This window comes from Acromyrmex echinatior, chromosome 11 (assembly GCF_024713525.1).
Source record: "Acromyrmex echinatior isolate Ae372 chromosome 11, ASM2471352v2, whole genome shotgun sequence".
NCBI classification, from domain to species: Eukaryota; Metazoa; Arthropoda; class Insecta; order Hymenoptera; family Formicidae; genus Acromyrmex; species Acromyrmex echinatior.
In genome coordinates this window covers 7495433-7514013 of record NC_141862.1, presented here as the reverse complement: position 1 = coordinate 7514013, position 18581 = coordinate 7495433, and the positions used below count along the sequence as shown (strand labels likewise).

At 33.3% G+C, this 18581-nt stretch overlaps 2 protein-coding genes across 5 annotated transcripts; one reads left to right on the top strand and one right to left on the bottom strand.

The window, feature by feature from the left end:
- The first annotated feature begins 1091 nt into the window (after positions 1-1091).
- msps (msps cytoskeleton-associated protein 5) lies at positions 1092-14343 on the top strand. 4 transcript variants are annotated; one of them, XM_087411292.1, is made up of 22 exons: positions 1092-1491; positions 2026-2093; positions 2500-4383; positions 4541-4811; positions 4892-5434; positions 5797-6227; positions 6401-6547; positions 6823-7095; positions 7345-7548; positions 7628-7763; positions 7852-8045; positions 8124-8320; positions 8516-8668; positions 9245-9424; positions 9565-9727; positions 9996-10154; positions 10374-10561; positions 10641-10803; positions 11037-11210; positions 11359-11505; positions 11727-11901; positions 12129-14343. In XM_087411292.1, exons 2-22 carry the CDS (start codon positions 2037-2039, stop codon positions 12254-12256), a joined length of 5967 nt encoding a protein of 1988 aa, XP_087267418.1. In that variant the 5' UTR covers positions 1092-1491; positions 2026-2036; the 3' UTR covers positions 12257-14343. The 4 variants fall into 4 exon arrangements, with proteins under 4 accessions (XP_087267418.1, XP_087267419.1, XP_087267417.1 ...); XM_087411293.1 differs by having other exon boundaries at positions 1092-1502; positions 6826-7095; XM_087411291.1 differs by having other exon boundaries at positions 1092-1502.
- Positions 14344-14575: 232 nt separating this feature from the next.
- LOC105145828 (putative divalent cation/proton antiporter TMEM165) lies at positions 14576-18339 on the bottom strand. Its single transcript, XM_011055660.2, has 6 exons — positions 17990-18339; positions 17421-17622; positions 17001-17176; positions 16557-16742; positions 16372-16477; positions 14576-16315 (listed from the first exon to the last, which is right to left on the bottom strand). The coding sequence occupies exons 1-6, from the start codon at positions 18107-18109 to the stop codon at positions 16239-16241; spliced, it is 867 nt and encodes a 288-aa protein (XP_011053962.1). The 5' UTR covers positions 18110-18339; the 3' UTR covers positions 14576-16238.
- Positions 18340-18581: the final 242 nt, after the last annotated feature.

The following is an 18581-nucleotide window of genomic DNA, read 5'->3' as shown; positions in this document are numbered from 1 at the left end:
AAATGCAATCAGATCTGCAATATTCGTTTTACATTTACCGTGGAAAAAAAATGATAATCACGGATCTTTTATTGTGAAAAAATCTGTCAAAAAATTAATATGGAAATTTGTAAAAGATGTCTATATATGCAGAATTTTACACGATGTATCATTATTTGGATTATTTGATTAATTCTAATCCAGTCTAAAATAATTATGTACTATATTTTAATATCGCGATGCGCGGTATTAACTACAATGACTTGGTAATTTTTATTTATAACTTCATACATTCGGCAAAATACTTTTTTCTTCGAGGCATTTTTATACTTTCATATACACACAGCAAAATTATATATTGGGTCATCTAAAAAGTATCCGCGGTACTTTGTCACTAGATATATGACCATCAACACACATCTAGTGACAAAAAACCGCGGATACTTTTTAGATGACCCAATATAAGAATAAGAAAATCAGCCGTGTTTTATAATTTTCTGTACAATGAAATAAAAGCAGGCGGACGATTCCTTGTCCACACAAGATGTAAAAAATATTTTATGCGATAAAAGCAAAATGTACATACATTAGCAATTTGCGAGTGATTTTCTAATAAAGATTATATAGACATATATTGTTGTACATATATAATATGTGTACCAAAAGGAAAATGCAGTCAATAAATGCAATAGTCCAGTTCGTTCTCTCTAGCATTTAAAACGAAATGGATATATAAATTCAAGTGTCGGAGAAAAGAAGAGCAAAAGATCCGAGTGTAGAAAGTGCGGACGCGACAAACAGCTCGCCGTGTAGATGCGCCTTTAAGGTATATTAGGTTTGTTCGCGTTGCTTGAAATTCCAAAAGTGTTTGCATTTAAAACGAAATAAATAAATATATCTAGGCATTGAAAAGAAAGAAAACAAAGATGCTTAGTGCAAAAGGTACAAACTTTCGCGCCGCTCGAATCGTCAATTGTTCGGCGACAAAAAGGACCACGTGATCAAAATTGACGCTTGGTATTTGTCAATTTTGATCACGTGATTCTATTTGTCTGAAACGGCCGATTTGAGTGGTTCATGAAAATGCACTTTTAACGAACGCGTTCCTCGCCACCTATTGGCGCGACATTGAGCTATCGTCGCATCGAACGGCTCACCGGGAGTTCGTTTCGCCGTTCTAGATACACATCACCTTTTTGTTTGCGTGCTTTTTTGACAGTTATAAGGGGCATGTACATTTGAAAATCCGATGCGAGGGATGTAATGGCCGCGTGAAGGAGTCGTGAAAGCGGTCGCCCGGCTTGCGTTCGGTGTTGGACCTCTCGTTTCGACGCGCGTTCGTCAGGACGTCGCGCGTTTTGGTCTTCTACTCGTCGACTTCGATGTCGTTACTCTACTACTAGATAAGCACGACGAGGGACCGTCTGTCGGATTGCGGTGTTGAAACTCAGCACCGAGGCTCAAACTCCTTTCTCGGCTGTTTCGCCAGTGACAATACTCGCCGATCGACAGGTATTCTGAAGGTATATCTTTTAACCGTCTCTGACTCTGATTTGAGATATCCTTTCGTCAAAATAACATCACATTAATATACAAGATCTAGTTATACATGTTTCTCTATTTAGTAAAGTATTAATAATTTATGTAAATATACAATTTTACAATAAATAGATTTGATACTTCAATTGTAATGCATAATCATTTCTCTCAGCAAATAATTAAATGCGCGAGTATTAAATAGAGAGAGAATCGATTTTATGTAATGTTACTCTTGTCCTTAAATTGTCAACTTTGGGAAAGAGTTTATAAAGAATCCTCTTTAAATTTGCCACTTGAGATTCTTCATGAAATCTGATTGTTTAATTCAATACCATTTTTTTATGCATCATAACTGAAGTGTGTATCAAATCTATTTGCAAAATTGTATATTTGTATGTTTATTTTGAATTGTCAATACTTTATTGATATAAGGAAACATGTGTAAATATATTCTTTATATAAATATGTTATGAGGAAAGGGATATTCCAAATGAATCATTCTTCCAGGATAATCAATCATGGAGCAGGACACAGAATATACGAAATTGCCTCTGGAAGAACGCTGTGCGCACAAGGTATTTATCACATTCAAATGTGTTTTTACTACTTTTTGCTATTTTAGAAGTTTGTTATTTGTCACTGCACTGAAACTTTCTATCTTGCTTTCATCAAACTTTGTATATTGTAAATTTATTTGATTTTAAACACAAGTACTAATTCATTAAAAAAGACAAAATTTAGATTTGCAGAAAGTTGCAATTTTATCAATTTTAATTATTATAATGAACTTATAACAAACTTGTGATAATTGTAATTAACAATCTATGATTTTTAATGTGTATATAAATACATAAAAAGTTTTTATTTAAGGACAATGTTATACTGTACTAATGTTAAATATTTTACTCACAATGATGTCATATCCTTAGAATAGGGTAAACATTAAATTAAACAAGTAATATTCTTTATATGATATTGCAGTCTTGGCGAGCACGTTTGCATGGATATGAGGAGTGTGTGAAGACATTTCAGTGTATCGATGATGAGAAGTCGCCGGAATGGAACAAGTACATAGGCTTCATCAAGAAGTTCGTGTTGGATAGTAACGCGGCTGCGCAAGAGAAGGGATTGGAAGCAACTCTGGCTTTCATCGAGAATGCCGCAGTTGCTGGCAAGATAGTCATTGAGGTGATGAATGGTATCGTATCCAAATGTATCGCCGCACCTAAAACCAAGACGAAGGAATTAGCTGTACAGATTACACTGATGTATATTGAGATTGAAAAACATGAGGCAGTACAGGAAGAGCTGCTGAAGGGCACCGAGGCGAAGAATCCGAAGATCGTATCGGCGTGCATCGCTACCTTGACGCTGGCACTCAAGGAGTTTGGACCCAAAGTAATTAATATGAAGCCACTGATGAAAAAGATAGCGAACTTTCTGGAAGACAGGGATAAGATGGTACGAGAGGAAGGCAAAGCTATGGTGGTGGAAATGTATCGATGGGTAGGCGATCGCTTAAAGCAGCAGTTGAACACATTGAAACCGGTGCACATTACAGAACTTGAGGCGGAGTTTAGTAATCTCGGTGATGAGAAGGTGGTACCTACGCGCTATCTACGCTCCCAAAAGCCAAAGAAAATGGGCAATAGTAGCGATTCAGCAGCGGCAAGCGATAATGGCGAGGATGACAATGAAGATGCAGATGGTGCTTCAATTCCGGACGTTGATCCGTACGAGCTAATGACGCCTGTAGACATCCTATCAAAGCTACCGAAGGACTTCTACGAGAAAATTGAGGCAAAGAAGTGGCAGGAGCGAAAGGAAGCGCTAGAGGCGCTTGAAGCGCTTGTTAAAAATACAAAACTAGAGAACGGCGACTACGGTGACGTAGTGAAGTCCTTGAAAAAAATTATCTCGAAGGACACCAATGTGCTGGTAGTCACGCTAGCGGGGAAGTGTCTGGCTGGTCTAGCTGCAGGTTTAAAGAAACGATTTCAACCTTATGCCGCCGCCTGTTTGCCTGCCATTCTGGAAAAGTTTCGCGAGAAGAAGCAGACAGTGGTACAGGTATTACGGGAGGCTGCTGATGCTATTTACCAGAGCATGAGCATCGATCTCATTCTCGAGGACACTCTAGCTGCTTTGGAGAACAAAAACCCGGCCGTGAAAGCCGAGACGGCTGCATACCTGGCCCGATGTTTCACGTATACACCACCTGCGAATCTCAATAAGAAGCTGCTCAAATCTTATACCGGCATGTTGCTGAAAACGCTTAATGAGCCGGATCCAACAGTACGCGATAATTCGGCGGAAGCGCTCGGCACGGCGATGAAACTGATTGGCGAGAAATCAATGATGCCATTCTTAACAGATATTGATAATCTGAAAATGACGAAGATCAAAGAATGTGCCGATAAAGCAGTAATAATCGTTAAAGTGAAACAGGAGCGACCCAATACCGCTCCGGCCAAAATAGAATCGCAACGGACGAATAAAGCGAACAAGGAGAATTCGAAGAACAGCAAATCGAGTTCTGCGAAGAGACCGAATACTGGTATTGCGACCGGAAAGAAATCAGCAATGAAGAAACCCAGCAGTGCCTCGTCACTCACCAATCTGGCGCCAAAGAAAACGGTACAGATGGAGAGGAATTACAGTCCAGAAGAGATCGAGGAGATGGCGGCGCAGCTTTTGCCAACCGAAATAATCACCGGTCTCGTGGATAGCAATTGGAAAACGCGTCTATCGGCAGTTACACAATTGTCAGATACTATCAAGACAATGAATTCGGCGGAGGTGCCGACCCAGGTGATCGTACGAACTTTGGCGAAGAAGCCTGGCTTTAAGGATACAAATTTCCAAGTAAGAATAGGATTGAGATTATATAATATTATTCGATATTAATAATAAATTTGATTTATATATTTTAATTTAGAGTTGAAATTTTTAATTTTCATTTCAATTATAAAAAACAAAAATATTTATATAGTGTGAAATCTAATTTAATTTCTGCTTTAAGGTATTGAAACTACGCATAGAGATTGTAAAATATCTGGCGGAAAATCATCCCTTCACAGCCACCGTGGCCGAGTATTGCCTCATGGACATTGCAGAAAAACTTGCAGACGCGAAAAATAGTATGATCGCCATCGAAACTTTGTTAACGATTGCTGAGGCTACGAGTTTCGAATATATAGCGGATGAGGTAGTGGCGTTTGCATTCAATCAGAAGAATCCTAAAGTACAGCAGGAGACACTGCTATGGTTGTGCCGAGGAATCACGGAATTCGGTTTGTATCATTTACTTGCTATAGTATTAATTGTAAATAAATAAAATATACACAGAATATCAATATTCCAAATATCTTAGGTTGTGGTCTCAATATCAAGTCCATCATTGAGAACATCAAGAAGGCAGTAGCGGCTACGAATCCCAGTGTGCGCACAGCTGCTGTAACTTTGCTGGGCACTTTGTATCTTTACATGGGCAAACCGCTATTGACATACTTTGACAATGAAAAACTTGCATTACGGCAACAGATTGAGCAAGAATGTGAAAAGCATAACGGCGAAACGCCACCTGCACCTATTCGCGGCGCCAAGGCCAGAAAGGCCAACATCATGAAAATCGAGGATGACGAGGAAGACGAGGAGTCATCGGAGAAGAAAGCAGACGGCAGTGAACCGGATCTCAATGAACTGATTCCTCGCGTTGACATCAACGCGCAAATTACCGAAGCGTTGCTAGCCGAATTGGCCGATAAGAACTGGAAAGTGCGTAACGAAGCATTGCAGAAGGTGAACACCTTGCTTAGCGAAGCCAGGTTTATTAAACCGACTGTCGGCGATTTGCCGCAGGGATTGGCTCTTCGTCTCGTGGACAGCAATAGTAAGATTGCACAAGCAGCTCTAGGTCAGTAATTTATGTTAACTTAGCCATTATTTGTTATTAATTGAATTAATGTATATACATATTAATGAAATAATCGCAATTATTGATAAGTATTGATCATTGAAATTAATTATTCATAAATTAGTTTTGTAATTTATAATTAATATCATTGAACTGCTTCTCTCTATATATACATATGTGTGTGTGGTAGAAAATTGTTTAAATTAAACTAATTATAATCTAGAAAAAATATCCTGCTACTATACTGCTAAATATGATTTAAATTATTACTTACTTGATAGTAATTCTTTTCTTAAAATTTTATTTTTTAATTGCAATCAATAATCAATAGTTTTATTACACTTTGTTCAAATATATTTTAGGTATATGCGAAACGTTGGCGACGGCTATTGGACCACCAGTGAAGCAGCACATTCGTGCTCTGTTTCCCGGATTTTTGCAATGTCTAGGTGACAGCAAAAATTGGATTAGAGTAGCTGCGACCTCCTGTATCAATACATGGGGAGATCAGAGCGGTTATAAAGAATTCTTTGATGGCGAGATGATAGGCGATGCATTAAAGGCAGGTTCGCCGATGTTACGATCTGAACTATGGAGCTGGCTGGCACAGAAATTGCCCTCGATCCCAGTGAAACAAATTCCCAAGGAAGAGCTTTTCGTGTGCCTTCCTTATTTGTATGCTAATTTAGAGGATCGTAACTCAGACGTACGAAAGAACGCTCAAGAAGCTGTTCTCGGCTTTATGATTCATCTCTCTTACGAAGCGATGGTTAGAAACACTGAAAAACTGAAGGTATTTATGTGAATTACAGAATATTTCTTATATATAGATAGTTTTAATAACTCGTATAATAAGTAAAATTTAATAATTTTACTTGTCTATCTCATTAATTAATTTAACATAATGAATAATATTGCGTATGATGATAAAATATATTGCAATTTGAAATGATGTAATTTTTGCAGCCCGGATCGAGAACAGTGGTGATTGCTGCACTAGACAAAGCTCGTCCTAGTTTACCCATAAAGCCTCTTCCTAAGAAAGAATCATCAGATGACAATATCCAGAAGAATGGTGCAAAGGGTGCAAAAGTTGTGAAAGCTGTTAAATCGGTAATAAAATTAAATATACATACATGGTCTGACGAATTAAATTTGTGTGAATTGCTCTCTCTCTCTCTCTCTCTCTCTCTCTCTCTCTCTCTCTCTCTCTCTCTCTCTCTCTCTCCTCTCTCCTCTCTCTCTCTCCTCTCTCTCTCTCCTCTCTCTCTCTCTCTCTCTCTCTCTCTCTCTCTCTCTCTCTCTCTGATAAAAATTTAATTCTATTAAAATATTTTTATAATGACTTTTTTGTTTTTCGATGTATCGTTAATCGTATATTGTTCCAGAAGGGTGCTTCATCCAAACCGGGCAGTGCTCGCAAAAAGGATGACGATGTTGATACCAGTCCTCTGTTGGTGGTCAACAACCTGAAGCACCAACGTGTGATTGACGAACAAAAATTGAAGGTGCTCAAATGGAATTTTACTGCACCCAGAGAAGAGTTTGTTGAGCTTTTGAAAGATCTTATGACCACTGCAAACGTCAATAAGACTTTGAGAGCAAACATGTTTCATTCCGATTTTCGATATCATCTCAAGGCTATCGAAGCACTCACCGAGGTAAGTATATGTATGAATCAAAACATGTTTAGGAAAAAAATGAGTATCTAATGTTCTTCCTCCTTGACAAATTTTACTAACGTCAATTTAATTGTATTATATAAAAATAAATAATTTATATTAAATTACATAAATTTCTAGCATTTCAAAAATTAATAAAAATTTGGAAAATATTTTTTATCTTAATAATGTTTATAAAATATATGTTTAATATACAATATTGATTCTTGTTTATATTATTTTTATCAGGATCTTCCTGGAAATAGTAAAGCATTAGTGTCTAACCTGGATCTCATTCTCAAATGGTTGACATTGCGATTTTTCGACACTAATCCGTCGGTACTTCTAAAAGGATTGGATTACTTACAATTGGTCTTTAATATGTTAACTGAAGACCAATATCACATGTTGGAAACTGAAGCAGCGTCATTTATTCCTTACCTCATTATCAAAGTATGTCATCAATTTCGTATTATTTCTCCTTTTTTTTTTACCTATATAATATTATTATATATGCCATATTAATCAATAGATAGGCGATCCAAAGGATGCTGTGCGTAATGGTGTGCGAGCTTTATTCAAGCAAATAGCTCTTGTATATCCTGTGAGCAAATTATTCTCATATGTAATGGAGGGCTTAAAGTCAAAGAATGCTCGACAGCGAACAGGTAGACGATCTGATTCTCCGTATCCATATAAAATGTTATGAAAATAATATGTAAACGTGTTAAATGAAAAACGTATTGGTGCTTGCAGAATGCCTGGATCAATTAGGATCGCTAATTGAGAATTATGGAGTTTCTGTTTGTCAACCTACCCCATCTGCGGCATTGAAGGAAGTTGCGAAGCAGATAGCAGATCGTGACAATTCTGTTCGTAATGCCGCGCTGAACTGCATTGTTCAGGCCTACTTCCTTCAAGGGGAACGTATATTCAAGCTCATCGGCCAGGTAAGCAAGTTAAATTAATTAATATCATTAATACAAGAAAATAAAATATAAGTCATTTATGTTTTTTGCTATATACAGATATCAGAAAAAGATAAGTCTTTGTTGGACGAAAGAATCAAGAGAGCTGCAAAGAATAGACCCATAAAATCTGCTTCCGCTACTAGACTCTCCACGCCAGCGATTGCAACCACCAGTCCGGTGACGGATGACATGGAGGTGGATTACGAAGAGGAGCAGGAAGAGATTGCCGAGCCAATGGAGGCAGTACCAGAGCTGTGAGTTATTTTTACAAGTGATATTACGAAATTTTTATCCTGCTAATTGTTTAACAGAATAATAATCATTTTTAACCACATTTTTATTTTTTTCTATAATATTATTTTCTTATGGAATTTTTTTCTAATATTTTTTTATATATTATCTGCAAGTAATTCATGTTCGCACGTCCTTCGCTTTTAACATATCCGCAGGGCACAATGTAGTGTCACAAGCACTACACACAATAATGAGGATGAGCAAGCGCCTTCTGAAGTCATTAAATCTTCTTCAAAATCGGACCAGGAAAATAGCAATCATGAAGCTGATACACAAAATCATCTTTCCAATCGAGATGATTCGAAAACGTTTGTTACTTCTTTTGTTCATTTACACAACTTTGTGACGCGCTCTAATGACATGGTGCTGGGAAATATCGCGGAATCTCATCGTGCATCCTGCGTGCAATATCTTGTCTATTGTCGAATATTATCACTTATATATCTGTTTGTTTCAATTCCATTTTCTATTTTAATTTGCTTTCTCTTTTCTGTCCTCAATATGCTTGAATGTGTCATCTGTTTCGTTTCAGAAACAGAAAATGTAAAAGGGATCTAAGGATTTAATTAGCAATGAAATAATAAATAATATTCAATAGCACGATAATCTATTTACATTGTTTTTCCAATTTATCACAATGATGTACATATATTATTATATATAAAACGACTTCCTACTATTTCCTACTTTATGTTACTTTACTTTTACTTTTACTTAACTCACGTAAATTGAAAATATTTTTTACTTTTTAGATTGCTGTAATATTTGATATCCTTAATCAACATTGTATTCAAGTAGCAGTGTATTTGATCTGATGTGTGTTTATTCCTTCAAGTTTCAAAAATTCTGTCGACATATCTATGTACAATGCGTTTATTTTCTAGAAATTCTCCTACATCGATGCAACCAAAGGTTCCTTCAGGTCCCTTCGGATTAGACATGGAATTTCTGCAGAGGATTGAACTGAGTGCCCCAGTAAAATATCGTAATCCGATATTAGCGGAACCCAGCTTGTCAGATTTGAATGAGCCTCCAGTTAATGTGTTGAACCCACCCAAAACACAGTAAGTTAAACTAATGTAATAAAATAATGAATTATTAATATAATTAAATTGTGCACAAACCAAATAATTTATTTTAAATTATTAATGTTTATTATTATTATTTATTAGATATTAATAATTTTTGATTTTCTACTTTTCAGAATGATACCAATTTCGCCACCGAAATTGTTAGTGTCAAAATTATCATCCGCTGTATCTCCTACTACTATAAGCAGTAAAGACGAAACACTCGAACGTAATATTTTGTCTATGGCCAGTATGGATTTGCCCACTGCAATACAATCCATGAATGCAATAGAAAACGTATGTATTTACTTTTTTGATGTTCGAATATGTTAAAAATACGAAATATTTAAAAATTTTTTTAAAATATGCCCTGTAATTTTTAATTATCGTGATTTCATCCAAATTTTTGGCATGGAGGTATAATTAAAACTAAATTACCACTTTTTAAGAATTTTTTCTTTGTGGAAGAAATCAATTAAAAAACTTTTTAAAAAAAATGCAAAATTTTCTATTTTGAATATCTGTGTAATATATATTTATGTATTAACGTTTTCTTTTTTTACAGTTATTAAAGTCTCATCAAGCGGTCAGCTTACAATCCAGAGAGGATAAATTCATTGGATCGATAAACATGCAACTGAAATTATTGCAAACGTATCCATTACGACAAGAAAATGCAGACGTGTCGAGGGGCTTTAGAAACACATTTCTGGTTATACTCGTGGTGAGTGCAATTGCTTCACGATCATTTCATATTATTTCACAGATTATATATTTCAATAAGCGATTTAATATATATTAAAAATATATAAAGTTTAATTTTCGATAAAAAGGCATATATCTGACAAAATATTTTTTTAAAGGAATTTAATAAGAAATTTAAATTAGAGACTTTCATAAAAAATTTAATTTTAATTAACTGTTTCAACGACTTTTGTTTTAGTTTTATGACACTGGATTTCTTGGAAAAAATGTTCCTTTCATACATTTAAAAGAATTAGTAGATCAGATGATAAGTTTGTTGGCTGAAAACAAGTTGGAACATTTGCATCAGGCTGGAGCATATTACAGGGTGATCAATAACATCATGGTGAAAATTATTGACAATTCTAATCACACCACCATTATATGGTATGATTTATGACACAATAACATATTTATTATGTTTATTTTAATTTTTTTGTTCTTTATTTATTATGTTTGTTTACAGTGTATTAATCAAACTGCTTCATTCCTGTGCTGAATCAAATGTTCCTTCAAAATACGAGGAATTAGTGATGAAATGTTTATGGAAAATCGTGAAAACAATGTCGAATTGGGCCGCTGATTTAGATTATGATACAATACTCTTGGAAGTACACCGTTTTCTTAAGGTAGAGTAATTTTTTGATAATATTCTATGTATATAATGACCAATTATTTAAAGTAAATGAGAATATATACAAGAAAGATTGCTATTGTTATATTTTGCAACTTATATGAGCTATTAATAAGTTAAATGTTGTATTTATTTTTTTTACTGTGTCTTAAATATTTCAGTGCGATAACATTTTGTACATTCTATATATATATATATATATATATATATGTTATTTTTTGTATGTAGGATTATCCTACTACGTGGTGGAAGAAACGAAAGTCCGATACTCCACTACGAACAGTCAAGACGGTTCTTCACAGTATGACCAGGGTGAAAGGCAGTTCGATACTTAATCATTTGACACTAATAAACAATACAAATGAATCTGAGTTGCACGCTTACTTAATAAGATTAATTGCGGTTAGTTGCGTTTTATATATATATAAAAGTACATTGATTTTAAAGTATTTAAATATAGTTATCATATCGCGTTGATATAAGATATTAGCACTATATATGTATTAAATTATACATATCAGGAAGTAATTAACGATATTTATCGCAATAGAGTCTTAAGCCAGATGAAATTAATGCAGCAAAAGTGACACCAAAATCGAATAATGTAGGAAGAACGCCAAAACACTTGTCCAAGTCTACTCGTCAGCAACTGGCAGAAATATTCAAGAAAATCGGATCAAAAGAACAAATGCAAGAGGTATATATTTATGTGCAACTAAAAAAGTCTTGTTTTTTTTTTAATAAAACAAAAAATATTTCAGTTGTTAAAATTATTAAATATTTGCGAAAATTATTAATCTTTCTTTTACTTACTTTGTCGTATTTTAAAATGCCTCGTATTGTTCTCATTCTTGAGGTTTTTAATGACGTTTTTGCAATTTAAAGTGTACTTTTAGCCATTTAATCATATTTTTGTAGGGCCTAGTGCAGTTATATGATTTCAAACTTCAATATCCGGAAGCTGACGTACAACCATTTCTGGTCAAATCTCACCAATTCTTTCAAGACTTCATAGAACAGGGATTAAGGGAGATCGATCAGGCGCGAAAAAATCAGACTATTTTGTCGCAAGCTAACAATCAGTACTCTATGGGTAAGTAGCTGAATCTTTCAATTTAGTGAGCATAAAAGAGTTGATGTTAACAAAACGACTTGCTCTTTCGTCTTGTCGATTTAATATGAATATATGAAATAAAATAAAAATAGATAAAAATCCACGATCTTCGTTCAAACATTGGAATTTGTTTCACACGCAATGTAAGCACGCACAAAATAACATTGTCTTTAATTATTTAGTCACATGTAAAATAAATGATACAGAAACCACAGAGTCTTCAGCCGCGGTTGCTGACGAAAAGGATCTCATGGATCCAATGTATAGGCTCGAGAAACTCCGAGCCCTTGAAGCACAAAGTAGAATGACCTCCTCCCAGCCGAATCCACCATGAATGATCCAGCACATAAGTTTATTAATTAGGTAAGCGGGACACACGATACATATATACATGTATGTGTAAGATAATATTTGTCCGACTTATTTATTCGCGTCTTTCGAAATGTTTAATCCTATAGTATTCTCCACCGCTGATTTTCCATTGAGATGAATCATTAATCGTTTTGCGTACGAATTTCCGATTTCTTCGAGACATAGTCCGATTATTTGCTCTCAGTGAATTAATTTAAATAATTTAAATAGTTAACAGAGAACTTTACCGATCGCGAATCGTAGAAAATAGTATAGCTGCACCATCAAATACGTGCTACATTGAACATCGTAACGATCCTGCGTTCTAATTGTAGCAATGTTACATTTCCTATAATGTAACGACGATGCGCGCATGCTAATAATGTTTTTTTGTTTCTTCCACAACAGTTATGTATAGTTAATATTAATGTTACTAATTATGTAAGGTCGATCATATAATAGTACATGTATAAGTATACGAAACTTGCACGATTCGAGCGTCACTCACGTCGTAGCATGATTTAATTTTACATTGTTTAACTTAGTATTTTTTTACGCTGTTTTCTAAATAAATTTGTTCTATTTAAATTCGATTAGACTCATAATCACCATATCGACGTTGTTTTCGCAAAACCTCCTCGCGATGAAAATAAATTTGTTGATATGACAAACGAAACATTATGATAAAATAAATAAACCCATTTCGTCCGTGGCATACGTGCTGGGCGATTTCTATGCCATTCTTAAAGAAAATTATTGGCACAGATTATAGTTCAGTGTATAGTTTTAATCGATGAGATACAATTAATCTAGCAAAGAGATATTAAAATAATTTTAGAATGATAATATATCATTCTTTAGAATATTATCTGGACTTCCGTATCATCTAATCTCCGAAAGTTGCATTTGAAAAAAAAAATATACAAACGGATAGACAATATATGGACTTGATAATCTATGTACGCTATGTTCAATGTGATTATTAATTTTAGACAGAAAACAATATTTTGATTTTTTGATTTTTGCCGTATAAAAAAATATTATATAATTAATAATAAAATATAAAAAAGAGGTGATTCTTTATAAAAGTCTCGTTCCTTTTTAATTTTAATATTCTTCTTAAGAGATTATATACATATCATAATTCAAAAAAATTTGGTGCCTGTTGAGGCTTAAATATTAGACAGATATTTATTTATTATATAGATATTTTTTTCATACCAACTTTTTTATATGAAAGATAAAGACAGGAGGTTTCGCGGAGATAACAGCGATTTATCCTATCTTAAGACGCAAAATGTCATACTCGAGTTAGTATTTATGGATAAAAAAATAATAGTTATCAGCATCGACACTTCAATGTTTATTATTCGATATAATAAAAAAAAAAACAACGTTGAGCCGTAAAAAGCTCATAACTCAAAAATAAAATTTCATATCTTTCAGAATAAAGAGGATATTGTTTATTTGAAATATTTTTAATACCAATTCTAATGTTGATAATTTTACTTCGAAAAATTGCCCTGTGCGATTTGATTGGTATCAATTATAAAAATAAAATTAATTTCATAAACACAGTGTTTACAGACAGAATATTTATAGAAAATTTATACGAATTTATCAATCGCGCGATTATTAAATTTAACTTTTTATCATAAATTAAATTATTAATTGCTGCATTATAAATAAAACGCATATTTGCAAATTATGATTGACATTGCAATTTTTCTGTCTGTTTACGAAACATTGCTATAGGTACTCGTGATTAACAAAATTTTTAAGTTAGGAGATTTTTGTGGCTTGACGACGTGGAAAGCGTATTTACCTTTCTAATATTATCGATGCAGAGAAAAAAAAATAACAAAGGGAACGTAGTTAATAATATATATAAAAAGGAAAAAATAGAATCTACTTTACTATCTGAAAATTTCATGACTCGAAGTTGTTGTATTTGAGAACTTACCGCTTTTCCTGAAGATTTATTCTGTAGTGTAAATAGAACTCATGTATATACATGCACTAATAAAATTATATTCGACAAAGCTGATATGACAAAATATAAACACACAATATGAATTTTTCCTTTACAACACGCCTATAATATTCGACAGTATCGAGTTAGATTCAAAGATTTCAGTTTTATGATTTTTAATTAATATAACAATAAATTTCTGATTGCAGGTTTAACATATCATATTAAAGCACGATATTCTATAAAGTGTTCTAATTTCTCTGAAATGTTACTAATTTTTCGAGAGTAAATTTGTGAAAATGTAAAACACTGGAAATTCGTATAACATGATTTTCATTCGTAACAATTCTGTATTTGTACTGTCTACTTTACAATACTTATTTATATTTCCACATAAGAAATTTCTTTTATAATATAAAATAGATTTTTCAAAATAATTTTACTACATTATAATTGTATGTATTTATCATTGTTTAGTGTAGAAATATTCTATTTACAATTGTATTTATAGAAATTTTGTTCTATTGAAAAACGAATGAATATTCCTTTTTGTCACATTTTTTTGTTCCATCAAATTGTTTATATCGGCATTATGCCGATATACAATCTTGTTCTACTGTTATATATTACATTCTCTATAGTATCTTACAAGTTGCATGTACAAATATAATACAGGCGATAAGCTTATTCATATGAAGTACAATTGGGTATATAATAATAATGTATTAATGTTAAAATCTGCACAGAAGCAGACATTAGGTACATAAATTCGGCAATATGTAGCATTAAAAAAATCTCGATGTTATGAATGCCACATCAATGTTACTATTAGCGAATTCGATTGAATGCACTCACACTGGTGTACATAAAAGTCGCCGTACATAAATGTTATACATAAATGTTGACACAAAAATACGTGTATAAAAAAAACGGATTAAATCATAAAATCCTTAAAATATTTTATTGTGTTGTTAAGTAAAATCTGTATTTTATAATTCGTAATATTTGTATATTACTTTCACACAGATTAAATCAGTATACATTTTGCTTTTATATGAATGCGCACTAGTGCGTCCAATCGAATTCGCTATATTATTATATCATTTAAATTAAAAAATAATTCAAAAGATTCGAAGTTATTAGTACAAAAAAATATTTTCTTTTTTGGCAAAATATTAATTTGATAATACAAAAATAATTTTTTAACTTAGGTTCCTCCAATGATAAAATTAACTTTAATCTCGGTTCACCTACTATTTATCTTTTCTAATTATAAAAATTAAAATTATTCTAACAATTAGAAAAAGATAAATAAAAAATTAAACTAAAATTAATCTTACATTAGTGGAACGGAGTTCCTCTTAGAGAGGAACTTTGCAATGAGGCATTTCTTTTTTATGATCGACAATGAAAAATTAGATATAAGAATTAAACATCTGTGTGATTTGATTATTTAACTGTAAAAGAAATTTTGTTCTTCATCGATATTTCCAAGCACTTACATTCGTGCTGCGAATATCAATTACTAAAAGCCAAGATAGGAGAAGATCGAGCTCTTAATTACATATTGTTATTTTTAAAGCTGACAGATCTTTGACACGATCGGTCTCTATATTGAAAAACAAGCCTAAAGTTACGTAAAAGCTTATTTCGTTACGACCCCCCAAAGTGTTGCGCTTGATGCACGCTGGCACAACATGCTTCAGCATACTTTCTGTTGCGGAGATAAGAAAAACCTATTTCGTATTATTTCACGGAAAGCGTCGGAGCATGTTGTGCTAGCGCGTACGTTTAATGCAACAAAATATAATATATATTAAGAAGACAAGTTTCTTTCTCGCTGGTTAAAACTGGTCAGCGATTGGTTAACTTTGTGGTTCTGCAAAAATTCAATAGAACAGATCACTATGTACAAACTTACAATACTCTCACAATATACAACGTTCATAAAGAAATACTGGTAAAAATTTTTGAAGTTAAGGAAGAGTTATCCTCAAACGTTTTCTACGGGGTTGACGAAGAGTGCTGTTACGGCAAATAATATGAACACTAAGCCTCCAATAATGGTCACTAAAAATATTAAGAATATTAGACATTGTTGATAAACTCTTAATATTGTCAATTACCTGTTCTCACAGATATTCTTTGAGCTATCATACGTCCTCCTATAACTGCCAAGCCTGTACAAAATGAATGACCAAGTATTCCACCTAGAACGACTCCATAAACATCCTGAAAATAGCATGATCATAATTAAACGCTGATACTTATAAAGATGCTCTGTTGCAGTAAAATCGTTATACTAAAGTACCTCTCTTGCTGCAAGGATAATAGTCGTTAACTGAGAACGATCGCCCCATTCCGCGAGAAAGGTAAGGGTGAATGCTTGTAAGAATATCCTAGAGAGCAGCATGAGTGCACTGCTTTTGCTAGTAGTTTTGCGTATTACTCCGGTTTCTGGATCCTGAACTAAAGTACTTGCCGTCTCCTTTTCATACTGAAAGCAATGAAAATTATTTAATCTCCTGCAAAAACGATACTATTTAAATAAGTAATTTTTTTATTACACTCCAAAAATAAATTCTTTCAGTAGAGTATCTCTATAATTCTTTTTATAATTGAACAAAGATATTTCTAAAGAGGGATGAAAAAATGAAATAGTTTCTTCATTCTTCATAGATAACTCTTGTGAGCCATGTAAGATATTGTGCTGTATCTGATGGTTTAAAAAATTTGGCAAAATTTATAATTTTACCTCGTCATCCCTTTTTCTCAAATCAGACTGAACTTCTTCTAGTTCTTCTTGCGCTTCTGTCGGCGACATATAATATCCATCTCGTAACATTTTTAATCCGAACAAAGCGAAGAGAAGAGTGGAGATATAGTAGGTATAAGCACGAGGAATTATTGTGGCCGCATATCCGAACACCACTGGAAGTACAATAAAAGATATTTCATGTTAATGAATGTTATGATTATCGTTTACAACAGATATACGAGTAAATTAAAATTATTATAAACTATTATAGCATTATTACTGAAATGTTGATCTTATATTAATGACATTTAAAAGACATTCAGGGAATCAAGATACATGTATTTTACAACCAATATGTAATATCAACAATATGTAATATCTGTGAAATTATTAGATACTATTCTATCACAGTGATACCTGAGAGAATGGTCATCAATGCAAGAGCACTTATTGCACCAATGAATACAGTCAACCGTGGATGCTTCATTGCCATAATAGCGGCGATGAAGAATGTTTTGTCTCCTAATTCAGATACCACGATTACTGACAAAGATGCTACGAAGGCATGCAGGAAGCCCATTCCAGTCTGTGGCTTCTCGGACACGAACTCCGGCAATTTCTAAAAATATTTTATATGTTAAAAGGAGTTTACAGATATATAAAACATCTTTTTAATAATGTTTGTAAAGTTTGTAACTTTGTAACATGAAATTTAATTTCGGAGAGTGCTTTAGGAACTTTTAAAAATTTAATTTTAGAAGCTTTAAACATTTTTAACCTTTCAATTTCTTCAAAATTTGAAAATTCATTTGGAAATTTTAGAACTGGTGATATCTTTTGGAATTAAAAATTTAGAGAATTTACTTTTGAATCTTTTCCGATTTGATGAAATTCTCGCAAATAAAGTCTTTGTATATAAATCATGAACGTGAGAATTTGAAGGATTTGAAGGATAGCCGAGAGAAGTCTTATCTTAGGATACTTACTGTCGATGTCGCGAATAGTTCAATTTTCTCATCATAACGCGGTTCAATCTCACAAAAGACAACTGAGAGATAAAACGTTAAAATTAGAGAGCAGGCATAAATTAAATGTTCAGTTCCCATCGTACAATACTTCCGTAACTTCGATATAACTTCAAAGGACTGCGCGTGACAGGCGTTGCGCTTGAGATAACCTCTCAAAAAAAATTGTCCTTGTTCCCAATCAAATCGCAATCGCCATGTTGTTTTTCTTCGCGATCTGTGAAGAAAAGAAGAGGTTAGGTCCTATGCCAGAGCGGTTCGTCAAGTGGCGAAAATGGAAAAGCTGCCACGCTGCCAACACTGATTAAGGTCCATCCACATGGATTCACGGAGATTGATACGAAAAATGATATAAAATATTAAAAAAAGAAAATTAATAAAGAATTATAAATGCTAAGAATGCGATGATGTGTAATATTGATAGTTTCAACAAAATTTTTTTAAATAATTTTGAATACATTCTGACAAACACGCCAAAAATTCTCGCGCAGATCGACAATGAAAGAAAACAATTCCACAAATTTTTTTCCAATTTTTTCAAATCTTTTTATCG